Source organism: Cynocephalus volans, chromosome X, assembly GCF_027409185.1.
Source record: "Cynocephalus volans isolate mCynVol1 chromosome X, mCynVol1.pri, whole genome shotgun sequence".
In the NCBI taxonomy this organism is placed as follows: domain Eukaryota; kingdom Metazoa; phylum Chordata; class Mammalia; order Dermoptera; family Cynocephalidae; genus Cynocephalus; species Cynocephalus volans.
Genome location: NC_084478.1, coordinates 45,901,618 through 45,913,994, shown reverse-complemented (window position 1 = coordinate 45,913,994; position 12,377 = coordinate 45,901,618). Strand labels below are relative to the sequence as shown.

Below are 12,377 nucleotides of genomic sequence, written 5' to 3'. Positions count from 1 at the left end.
AAAGTGTACAACTTGAGGTTTTGATATATTATGCATTGTGAACTAATCACCACAGTCCAGCTAATTAATGCATCCATCATCTCTCACAGTTATCATTTTCCTTTTATGTTGTGGTGGTGGTGATGGTAAAACACTTTTTAAAAAATGACGGTCCTAGCACAGGGACTTACTCCATACGATAGTACATCATGAAAATTAACGGGAAAGCAGTGAATTCTAATAATCCGGGTTGTATTCGATTCTATAATTTGGAATCACAGATTAGGACACCCTTGGCTAATTGATTTTTCGAAGCAGCCTATAGCAGAGAAGGAGACCCAAACTGAGTTTCTGCCTATAGGTCACACCCTGTAGGTGGCTCTCAATCTTTCTTTGCCTGTTAGTATTATTGAGTCACCCTTAATTGCTCATGATTTGCCTGTTTTATGGTTTTCGATGGAAAAAAGACAGATTCTTCTGGTCTACACGAATCAGCATTGCAAGAAATTTCAAATCACGTCATTATATCTATATCTATGTGTATACACTGTACCCATAATTAAAACTGCATGTTTGGATTTATGCCGGAAAAGTCATGAAATGTTATATGGTTGTGGACACTAATTACAATAAATGTATAGAGTTGTCTCTCTGTTCCTCAAGTGGACTCAGCTGTGGAGATGGGTGAGGCTGCGAGGAGCACTCTCAGGTCTCTAAGCATCCACACAGGGAAGCCAACTGCCAAAGAGGCAAAGAGGCAGAGCCCGACCACAACGAACCGAGGAAAGCGTCGCAGCCGCCTGCTGTGCTCGCCGCTTGCATTAGTCCCTGGTGTTGACCTTCTCCTGCTCAGTGTGGAAGAGGGGAGGAGCCCAGGCCACGTTCTCAAAGGCCATGAGTTACAGTCACCCCCCTGTCTATGTGGAGAGCATGACCTCTCTCAAGGTGGGCCACGTGACCTACCGCACCTCAGCCAACACCCTGCGGCGAGTCTTTGAGAAGTATAGGTGCATCGGTGGCATGTACATTCTGCAGGCCCACTTCACTAACGAGCCTCCTGGCTTCGCCTTTGTCTGCTTCCTCTATAAGCACCACGCCCAGGACGCCATGGATGCCCTAGACCAGACCGTGTGGGATGGCGTGAGCTGCGAGTGCAGATGGCCCACTGTAGTCACTCCGCATATGGCCACCACAGGTGCCGTCGGGGAACGCCACCCGCAGGTACGAGGGAGACAACTATGAACGTCAGAGCCGCAGACCAAGGCCTCGTCGTCCCAACCGTTCCAGTAGGAGGGGCCAATCCAGATCCCGATGCCGACATGGATCCCGACCCAGGAGTAGATCTCACGTCAGCTGCTTGAGGTCTAGGTCTCGCTCCCGCTCTCCTTCTCGCTCTCACCGCAGATCTTCATCAACCCCTAGATCCGGGTCCACCCAAAGATCCATATCCAAGTCCTCCTCGGTGTCCAGATCTCGCTCGTGGACGGGGTCAAGCTCTGGGTCCAGAAGTCTTCCACCTGGGTGCAAGAGGGGTTCCGAGTCCGGATCACGATCCAAGGGTACCTCCAAGTCTCCTGAAGAGGAAAGAGTTGGTTAGTGACTCACCAGCAAGCAACCTGAGGACTGGGCTGCGGGGGGGAGGGGCGGGACGGGAAGGTAGAAGTCATTTGATCAAACAGTCCTTGAAACAAGCCACTATGACTTGAAAAGGTGATTTTGTAACGTGTTGTCTAACTTTTTACCTGTTCTAAGCCTTGCCTCAGGTGGTAAACTTCAGTTTTATACGGTATTTTGCAGTTGTTATTTGAATAACAGTTGAAAATCTTGTTAGGGAGGTGAAAGACTTCAATTTTCATTATTGGTTTGAGTATCTGAAGTGACGTTTCATTTTCTTCAGAGTGCTCACTTTTGTGTGTTTGTTTGAAAGTAAACTATTAACCGCATTTGTGGCCTGCTTATTTAAGAAAATGTGTGCAGCCATTTCCTATTGAGTAGTGCAAAACTGTCTAGTGATTAACTCATTATGGCCTTCATTCTTTAAAAGTAAAAACCTATAAAAATTGGTGTAAATTCATTTACATGTGCCGTTTATCTTCAAGCATAAATGATAACCTGAACCTGCAATTGTACAAAGACATTTTAGGTGAAAATAATTGATTTTTAAAGGATTATTTATCCAACAAAATTCCAACCTCGTAATAAGTTTTTGTGCACCAGACACAGTTGTATATCCGTTGAGTAAGACTAGTTGGCTGTTAAGGTGATGATTTGTAGTGAAGAGTGCTTGGCGAATTTATGTTTTCTCCTGGTCGCTCCTATGTAAGGACGACATGCTGTACAGAAACAGATGGCTGTCCAGTTTACTAAAACGTCTGACAGCTGCACTTCTCTTCACCGAGATCCTGCATATGTCTTGCAAAGCATACAGTGAACACATCTAGCGGATGATAAATATGCCCTTATTTTTCCTTCTCACCCCCAAAATGGTAAATCTCATCATCCTCATTTATGAACTTAAATATGAAAAATGTTAAGAAACCAAATGATTTGTAACTTAATATATACTGATAACATGCCTTGAGTTTTTTATTTTTTCTCTTATGCTTATTCTGTACTATAACCACTTTCTGAAGTGTTAAACATTTTTCATATTTCCTGCTGTGTTAAAAAAATAAAAATTAAAAGTTCAATTTGATTATAGTCTCATTCATAACATTGTGAAACAAAAAACATCGAGATCATCCATCTCAAATGTTTCATTGTAAAAAATAAATTCTCAAGACAACACAGCACCAACCTTCAGTGACCTAAGGTGTAAATATTTTAATTTGGCAAGCTACAAAGGTTCTACTTGGTAAATTTGCAGCTGCCTGACAGCTTTGGTCCCCACAGTTGTCATGACCTTCTCCTAGCTCAGCTCTGAAGCTTCTTGAGTTGCCTTCTACAACTCAATACAACATTTCAAAGTCGTACCTTTGAATTAATGTTCTGGAAGATGGTGGATCCTAGCTTGACTTTGCAGGTTGGGCCAGCTCTGATTCCCTTATTTCTCTTGTTGCTCAGCATCAGCTGGCACCAACTCTTAGCCCCACTCAACCTTTCTGCTGTACTTTATGGTTGTCGATTCAGCACCTTGGCTCAGGCATTATTTTCAATCCCCACCGCCCAACTCCCTTTTTCTGAGCAATTGACCTAAATCAGACTTTAACAAACGCGTTCAACCTTCTCATATTAGAGTTTATGAAACTGAAATCTGTAGAGATTGAGTGATTGGACAATTACTGGTAGACTTCAGCTTGGGTCTTACAGTTCTCAACTCAGCCATATTTCCTACATATTGAAGTACCTCATACATTGCCTTTTCATATATTGAATTGAAATGATGTTAGGAACATCATTTGTGATGCTTGGGAACAAATGTCAGAAGAAGACGTTTAAATAGATAATAGCAGTAATGTTATAAGGCCTCAAGGTTTGAAATGAAGTACATTCTCATTGTGAAGAACTTTCAAAACTTAAGTGAAATAAATGTATTACTAGTCGCCAGAAAATACGTTAAAGTCAGTGATTATTAATTTTACCAAACATCTCTTTTAACTCTTTAAACACTCACACCACACACATGCAAATACATGCTCACACATCTTCTTACACTAACTAAGACTTTGCTAAACTTAATCACCTTAGAAATCCCACCAGGGAGCAGATTGGCCATATAACATTATCTCACTTCCTATTGAGCTGTCAGTGACAGACATGCTAATTTCCACCAGGAACATTTTCTTTCTTAAAATAAACCAGAAGTTTTGTGGTCCCTTATGTCAAGATATTGTCTTTACATTCAAAAACTAAATGAGTATCATTGGGCTAAGGCTTCAGAATAAATTACACAATATAGAAAAAATATGCAAAAATAGGAACACGGTGAAAGGACCTCTTGGTACAAAGAGCTAGGAAATGGATTTAACAGAACTAAAATTATATGTTATGACCATATTTTGTTCATAATCAGATGAAAAAGGTTGTTCATTTCTTTCAGCTTCGTTATATTCAACTTCAGTGCCTAACAAATACCTGGTAAACAAGTGATTGACAGAAAAAAAAAAAAATCCGTGCTCTTTTCTGATTTATTTCGTACAAAACCAAGCCCAAATATTATCTAACTTGTATAAACATGTTGACTTTATAGAATGGACAACAGCAAATAAGTTTTACCTGACAAATATGTTGAAAATGACTTTTTGACATCTGTTTAAATCACTGATCATATTACTCTCCTCTTGCATCTATTAGGGTCCTTCCTTGTAAATGACAGAAATCCTTCACAAGCTCACATTTTTAAAAAACGGAATACATTGGCCTACAGATCTAAAATCCTAAGGCACGTTTAGCTTCAGGAATGTTTCAAAATTTTTCTGCATTATCTTTTTCTCTGAATTTGTTTTCCTCTGTCTCTTTATGTCGGTTTCCGGAATTACTGGGTAAACAAGATTTCCAAAAGCATTCTTTAGGTTTGCATCCCACAAGCTCTGCAACTGCAACAGAAAATAATTTCTGTTTTTCAGTAGTTCCAGCTAATATCTCATATTTAACCCTTCACTGGACAGTGTTTGGTCACATGCTCATTCTTGAGCCAATTACCATTTGAGATAGCTGATTGGGCATGGCTAAGTCATGCGACCATTCCTTTAGCCAAGGCAGTGAATTCAGCTGCATCCAAACCATCTGGACTAGGACTGGGGGAATGAGTACTTCCCCCTGGAATTTCAGGGTGCAACTATAAGTTATGTAAAGTTGATGCTAAGGAGACAAAAGTAACAAAATACAATACTTGTTATCAAAACAGAACACTTTAGTTTTGTGTTATTTCTGGCAGGAAAAACATCAAAACCTAATTTCCAGTCTGTGTCAATCCTTTTTGCATTAATTTTACATTTCCATCTCAGCACCAAAGCTATGGCCATAGCTTCTCAAACCAGCCAAACTTTTTCAAGTCTGTTCCTTATGTGGGACTTAGTTTCCCTCCACCAACACATGCCCAACTTCCACTTTTTACCTAGAAAAAAATCATAATTTTACTTAAAACTCAGGTTTAAATGTAATATCTCTATGAAACATTTCCCAGCTTCCATTAAATAACCAATGTCATTAAATTGTCTTTGCTTACACAATCTTATACATGTATATATAAAACTTTTACGGCATATAAATGTAGTATTTTGATAATTTTACGTGTTTTAATACCCTTACAAGGAATGTGATTTACTTGGGAGTACAGACCGTTGCAACATTTGACATCGCTACATTTTTTTTCCCCCTCTTTTTGGTCTCCCCTCTGAGAGCATGTACATTTGACAAATCTCTAGTAGCTAGGATAGTTTACACTGGATGTATTTATTTAACTTAAGAAGTCAAATTGTGTAACACGTTCGTACTCAGTAGCCAGATGTGGTCTTTATAGAAACAAAATCAAATGAAGGATCCCCAAGCAAGTGTTAGGTGTGGCTGATAATATTAATAACTCCAGAGATTCTTGGAGGTCTACTTTAGATAGCATTGCAAATGAGCACCATTTTCACCAAGCAGTCCTTCGTGCACTAACAGCCAGGGAACAAAATCAGGAAATTCAGCACTCATTACGGTAGGCATAATAAATAACTGATCAGGATCTGGTTTTTATGTCTTTTTTGGTTTGGTTTTGGTGGCTGGGCTGTGCAGAGATCCAAAAACTTGACCTTGGTGTTATCAATGGACCAGTTTTTTAAATGCCTGTTACGTTCTGGTTAGTTTTGCTTCAGTATTTATAATATTTATGAGAAAGGTAAACAAACGAACCTGGACGCCATTATAGAGAATTCCTTAAGGGATCCTCTGGGTTAGCAGGAAACCTGCAAAGCTTTTTAACAGAGCTTGAGGGGTTGTGTAATATCAGATGAAGCCATTAAGAGTTAAAAGTGAGAGGACCCAACTGAGGAAATTCAGCTCTGGCCTTGGGGAGTTACGAAAAACTTGTGGGCTTTTTTAGTTAGCATCTATGATTTGAGGAATTCATGAGGAGAAAAGACAAAGAGAAGTCACTGGACACCTGAAAATAAGAACTGCCGCATTTAACTGGGATGACTTTGGCACAGCGGTTTGAAATAAAGCAGTCTCTGTAATGTAACTAGCTGCATTCTGGTTCTGTAAATTGGTTTACAAATAACTGGAGCATATCAGAGCTTGAAAAAGCCCCTGAGAGCCTGAGAATAGGCTCCCGTCGGTGAAAGGAGGTGAAGGGTAGTGCTTGGTACACCATAAGCACACACAGATATTTGCTTATTTTGAATGAAGTGCATGCAACCTAGCAAACTAGCCTGAACCCCGTCTCTGTGCGGTGGTCACAATAAGGAAGATGACAGCAGCTGAGGCGATGCCTCCTCGTGCATGCTGGGTAGCGGTGTGTCTCAATCTCACCAGAGCCTGATTAGGTGCAGAACGGTGGCCCCAAGGAGGAGGAGCCTTTGAGGAAGTGGAAACTACTGACCCGGAACCTGATGCTCATACTCAATCAGGAAGCGAAGACAATGCAGATGCAGTTCTAGTATTTCAACACTATGTTGGTAACAGAACGTTAATTTTCCACTTGTTCATCAACATGGAAAACTCAGATGCTGACGATGAAGAAGGTGAATCTGGGGCCCAGCACGGAAGTCAGATGAACCAGTCGGTTCGGGTAGAAGATTTCTGTGGATTTGTAAATAGCCCGAATGAAGATTACAGGCTTATGAGGGATAACAATTTGCCCGGTACCATAGGTGAAAACACAAGACTTCAACAAATTACAGAGGACCAACCACGAGAATCAGATGAAGATAGAGGTATACTTCACTTTAGGGGTATGGAGCTTGTGGGTGGGGATATTGGATGGGAAGCTTAAGGAACTTCATAATAGTAAATGTCAACCAAAAATTATGCAGAAATGGCACAAGTTAATTTAGTGCTAAGTAATTGCTCATAAAAAGAGAACTGGCATTTATTTGGTCATTGTGAGAACGTCAAGTTTTTTTTTTTTTTTTTTTTTTCCTGATTCTCATTTGGTTTGTTTTAATTGGGAAAGAACGAGAAATAGCCTATTTCTTATTTTTCCTGATTTTCCAAATCCACAGAAAGTTCCTCCTACTTCCTAAATTATTTTTCTATACAGATATATGATTTTCTTAACAGGAAAAAGGAATATTGAATACTGTAATCAAGTGATTCTCAACTGGTACTGAATTTGCTCCTCCCCCACCCACAGTTAGCATTGTCTGGAGATAGTTTTCCTTGTCACAGCTCGTTAGGTGGGTGTTAGTGGCATATAGTGAGCAGAGGCCAGGGATGCTGCGAATTGTCCTATAGTACACAGGACAACTCCCGGATAACAAAAAGTTATCCAGCCCTAAATGTCGGTAGTGATGAGGTCAAGAAACCCCCTCTCTAAACTCTGAACTCAAGTCTGAGAAATTTCATGCTGAGAAACACCAGAAAAAAGCAATCTCACAATCTAACTAATGAAGTGTCTATGATAACAGGTTAGTTCTTGGACAGGGCCTGGGTACAGCACGTCCATTTTGTGCTCACATGCGCAGGTGGCTGCCATGATCTGCTGGTCGGAGCCCCTTCTTGGCCAAACTGGGCTCCTGCCTCCTGCTCAGAAGGGTGTGGTAAGGGCCAGTCCCGGAGGAGCCGGGACACCAGAGCAGCACCAGAGCCCACAGCCCCGGGTCTCGGTGCCCTGTCTGCCCCCATGATGTAGGGCCTGCTTACTGCACCCAGGACCGACTGTCTGTGTTTGTTTCTGAAGAACCCAATTGTTGCTCATAGTTTGAAATTTAGTGAAACTGTTGGTGTAGGAACCAAGTCCACATCCTGTTTCATTTTTAGACCAACTTAGCAAACATGTTTCTCTTGACGCCCTGTCCTCCCCACGCCTCCCCCAAATTAAACTGCACGCGAGGTCAGGAAAAAAAAAATTCTTGAACATGGCCTTATATGTCTTATGTTAGGTTCAGGCCGTACATTTGATCTAACTTTCGTTTTCACGCCAATTCAAAATCTCGGTAACCTTAAGAAGCATTCAAATTATTTTAAGTTTATAAATGTTGTTTCAATTTTGTCAGTAGTTATAATAGTCTTGTATTTTAAAATAATCTTATATATTATCAAAAGCACTTCAGTCAAGAGACCAGAAGAAGTAATGTTGTAGACCAGTAAGAATTACACAATAATGTAATTTGAACTAAAGTACTAGCACCATAATTTAACTGGGGTATGCCTTGTTTGATTGGTTTGGAATTTTGCCACTGGACTGAAAAAATATCTCTTGACATGCCCTTTGCAGTGATATGCAAGGGTCTCTGTACGATGAAATATTGAAAATAGACTTTTTCCAAATTCACTTTAAAAATAATTATCTCAGTTTATTTAGGATTAGCACACTGTTTTCAGATGGAATTGAAACTGTCTAGCTTCTACTTGTAAGTCTAGACTGTTTAGTTTACAAAAGTCTTAAGTCTATAAATGTGACATCTGCTTAAAACACTGAATATTTCAGTTTTCATTTTTTGAAAAAAAATGAGCAAAGATTCAGAGCACTACTTTATGATGGCTCTAAATTTGTTTTTGTTTTATTTTATTTATTTTACTTATTTTATTTTATTTTATTTTATTTATTTTATATTTTATATTTTATTTTATTTATTTTTTATTTTATATTTTATTCTATTTATTTTATTTTATTTTTTATTTTATCTTTTATTTTATTTATTTTATTTTATTTTATTTTGTCAATATACAATGTGGTTGATTTTTGTGGCTAATTACCAAAACCTCCCTCCCTCCTCCCTCTCCCCCCTGCCCCCCAACAATGTCCTTTCTGTTTCCTTGTTGTATCAACTTCAAGATATTGTAAATGTTGTGTCCTGTTCCCTCCCCGCCCCCCACCGGTTGTTTGTGTATTTGTTTATTTATTTTTAGCTCCCCAAAATAACTGAGAACATGTGATATTTCTCTTTCTGTGCTTGGCTTGTTTCACTTAATATAATTCTCTCTAGGTCCATACATGTCATTGCAAACAGCAGTATTTCATTCTTTTTTATAGCATAATAGTATTCCATTGTGTAGATATACCACCTTTTCTGTATCCACTCATATGACGATGGACATTTGGGCTGGTCCAACTCTTAGCTATTGTAAAGAGTGCTGCGATGAACATTGGGGAACAGGTATACCTTCGACTCGATGATTTCCATTCCTCTGGGTATATTCCCAGCAGTGGTATAGCTGGGTCATATGGTAGATCTATCTGCAATCGTTTGAGGAACCTCCATACCATTTTCCATAGAGGCTGCACCATTTTTCAGTCTCACCAAAAATGTATGAGAGTTCCTTTATCTCGGCAACCTCACCAGCATTTATCATTCACAGTCTTTTGGATATTAGCCATCCTAACTGGGGTGAGATGGTATCTCAGTGTGGTTTTGATTTGCATTTCCCGAATACTGAGTGATGTTAAGCGTTTTTTCATGTGTCTGTGGGCCATTCGTATATCTTCCTTTGAGAAATGCCTATTTAGCTCTTTTGCCTATTTTTTAATTGGGTTACATGTTTTTTGGTTGTAAAGTTGTTTCAGTTCCTTGAATATTCTGGATATTAATCCTTTGTCAGATGTATATTTTGCAAATATTTTCTCCCACTTTGTTGGTGGCCTTTTAACTCTGTTAATTGTTTCTTTTTCTGTGCAGAAGCTTTTTAGTTTGATATAATCCCATTTGTTTATTTCTCCTTTGGTTGGATGGCTCTAAATTTGATAGTCCCTTTCTGATCATCCCCCTTCCTCTTTCTGGTAACAGGTGGAGGGGACCCTTCAGATGATACGTCCAGTGGTGAATCTCTAATAGAATGGATTATCTCTTTTGGAGATACTGAAAATAGTACCACAGGAAGTGAGCAAGGAGAAGACCAATATTGGATAGAAGTGAGCCGGAGTAGTCCGGAAGGTGGTGATTTCAGTTTCAGTACAGGGATAAATTTTCACCATAATAATGGAAGCCTGGGTCCAGGGAATGAATATGCATTATCTCCAAGACGTCCCAGGGCAGAAAATACAGAAAACAGACAGAGGCAAGTGGGAAATCCACAATCTGAGTCAACATATGCAACGCCAGCTAGATCAGAACAAAGTGCTAATGTAGAAATAATAGAAGTCCCAACAACCAGAACTGAGAGAAGAGCGAGAAGCAGGAGCCCAGACCATCGTAGAACCAGAGCAAGAATTGAAAGTAGGTCACCTCGGAATTCATTGAGTGACATTTCACAAAGATTTCATCATAGTGTATCATCTCAGACTTTTGATCAGCCTCTGGTAAATGAGACTGAGAGGTTTTTTACCACTGGACAACATGAGAATTTGAGACAGCAGGCAAGTGGACCTGAGTTGCAAAGTAGGCATCTTTTTGAAGCTTCTGGAGCACGTAATGCCTTTCCAGGAGAACTTTCTCCAGACACAACCAGAAATGGTGAATATGGGAGACTGAGACCAAGAAATCCTATGACAGTCTTTGATCTTGAAGTAAGAAGAGAATTTTCGCCGAGAGACCGCATAGCTGGTAGACCTCAGTTAACATTTGAGACACCAAACAACACTGTCACTTTAGAAAGTGAACAAGGAGGACTCAGAAATACTTCTTCACATTCTGAGCAGGGAGGTTTGAGAAATTATGGCAGAACCGTGAGAATCCCTTCTCATAGAATTGCCACATCTGCTGCAACTCAGAGCACATTAAGGCAAATAATAACAGGATTTGATGAGTCAAGTAACCTTTCGAGCAGTGATCATGACTTAGAGCCTACTTGCTCACCCCCGAGTCAGAACATGGAAAGGACAGAGTCACAGTATGGAAAAGATGGTTCCAGTGGCAGTAGGAGTTCTGGTTCCAATTCAAATCCTAGCTGCAGACCCCAATCAAGTTCCTCATCAATTTCCAGTTCAAGTTCCAGGTGTATGTCTAGTTCCAGTTCTAGTCCTATGTCCAGTTCCAGCTCCAGTAGTGAATATTCAGAAATTTTCTCATTGATCCTTGAAGACAGTAGTGAAGATAGCTCACCATCAGAGGCCAGGCAAGAAACGACCTCTGATGAAGATGACGCACAGGTCTTCCCTAATCTTCCTCCGTTTTTCATCTTAAATGAAGATGATCATGACCAACCTACAGGACTCACCAAAGCACAGATTGAGAACTTGGCAGTAAGAACTTTTGGTGAAAATGATGCATTAGCATCCTGTTGTGTTTGCATTACAGAATACACAGAAGGCAACGAGCTTCGCATACTACCTTGTTCCCATGAATATCATGTCCATTGCATTGATCGCTGGCTGTCTGAGAACTCTACGTGTCCTATTTGTCGGTGTAAAGTAATAGATTCTAGTGATAGTGAAAATTCTAGCTGAGATGTTAACTCTCATCTATGAAAATCATTGTACTGTTAGACAGATAACTGTTATTTGCCTTACGTCCACTTTTGAAGAGACACGTACATAAAATATCAACTTTACCTGAACTGTTGGTTCTTGAAGGAATGATTGTACTTTCTCCAATCTGTTTCAGAATAAAAGGAAATATTAAAAAGCCAAAAGAAAACGTGTCCCATCTGACAATAAAGACCAATTCTACACTATGGCAAGTCACTGAATTTCAATAGAAACTTAGCAGGTACACTGGGTTGGGATGTTCCTGATTCCATGACAGAAGTGTCTTACTATGTTATAATCAATTTCAGATAGATCCTAATAGCCATATCCACTCATGTAAATCCCAGATGTCTCATAGTCCTGTCCTGTCTTGGATGTGCATGCAATTAAATCAGCACCCAAACCAAAATAATTAAGAAGCGATTAAAAATTGTATTAGAGCCATTCACATAAAGTCCCGTTATACACATAGCATGTTGGAAAAAGCTTTTAAAGCCTTCTTTTGCTCTCTCCTCAGCAGTTCATCCCACCCACTCATACTATCTTAAAGTTTCTCTCCTTCCGAACTACCAGTGTATCAGGATCCTGCTTAAAAAAAGATGCCACACTTGAAAAGGGTGATCAAATAGTGTTTAATTAAGGGACCACTTACTGAAGTGTGTAAAGAATGAAGGGTAATCAGGAGATGATGAAATACCCTGAGGCTAGCAGTGTGAGAAGCCAGTGTTATCACCACTAGGCTTGAAGGATCATAGAGAGCTAGTGGTTCCTGCAACCTAGAATGTCTTGTCGTTGTAGTTAGAGTGTTACCCAACAAGAACTGTGGCCTTAGACAAATGGCAGCCACTGCCAACCTAAAACTTGGAAGTGGGGGACCAGAGAAATAAATGCCCCAACCTTTCTTTCCTCT

At 39.9% G+C, this 12,377-nt stretch overlaps 1 protein-coding gene and 1 pseudogene across 1 annotated transcript; both read left to right on the top strand.

The window, feature by feature from the left end:
- The first annotated feature begins 873 nt into the window (after nt 1-873).
- Nucleotides 874-1,576, top strand: LOC134367944 (serine/arginine-rich splicing factor 2-like; annotated as a pseudogene).
- Nucleotides 1,577-6,613: 5,037 nt separating this feature from the next.
- Nucleotides 6,614-11,446, top strand: LOC134367943 (E3 ubiquitin-protein ligase RLIM-like). The gene is made up of 2 exons (XM_063084593.1): nt 6,614-6,836; nt 9,849-11,446. The coding sequence occupies exons 1-2, from the start codon at nt 6,614-6,616 to the stop codon at nt 11,444-11,446; spliced, it is 1,821 nt and encodes a 606-aa protein (XP_062940663.1).
- The last annotated feature ends 931 nt before the right edge of the window (nt 11,447-12,377 follow it).

Excerpts from the sequence above, each read along its gene's own strand:
- LOC134367943 (XM_063084593.1), top strand. The coding sequence starts at position 6,614 with ATGGAAAACTCAGATGCTGACGATGAAGAAGGTGAATCTGGGGCCCAG. Across the intron at positions 6,837-9,848 it reads AGAATCAGATGAAGATAGAG|GTGGAGGGGACCCTTCAGAT; the intron begins GTATACTTCACT and ends TTCTGGTAACAG.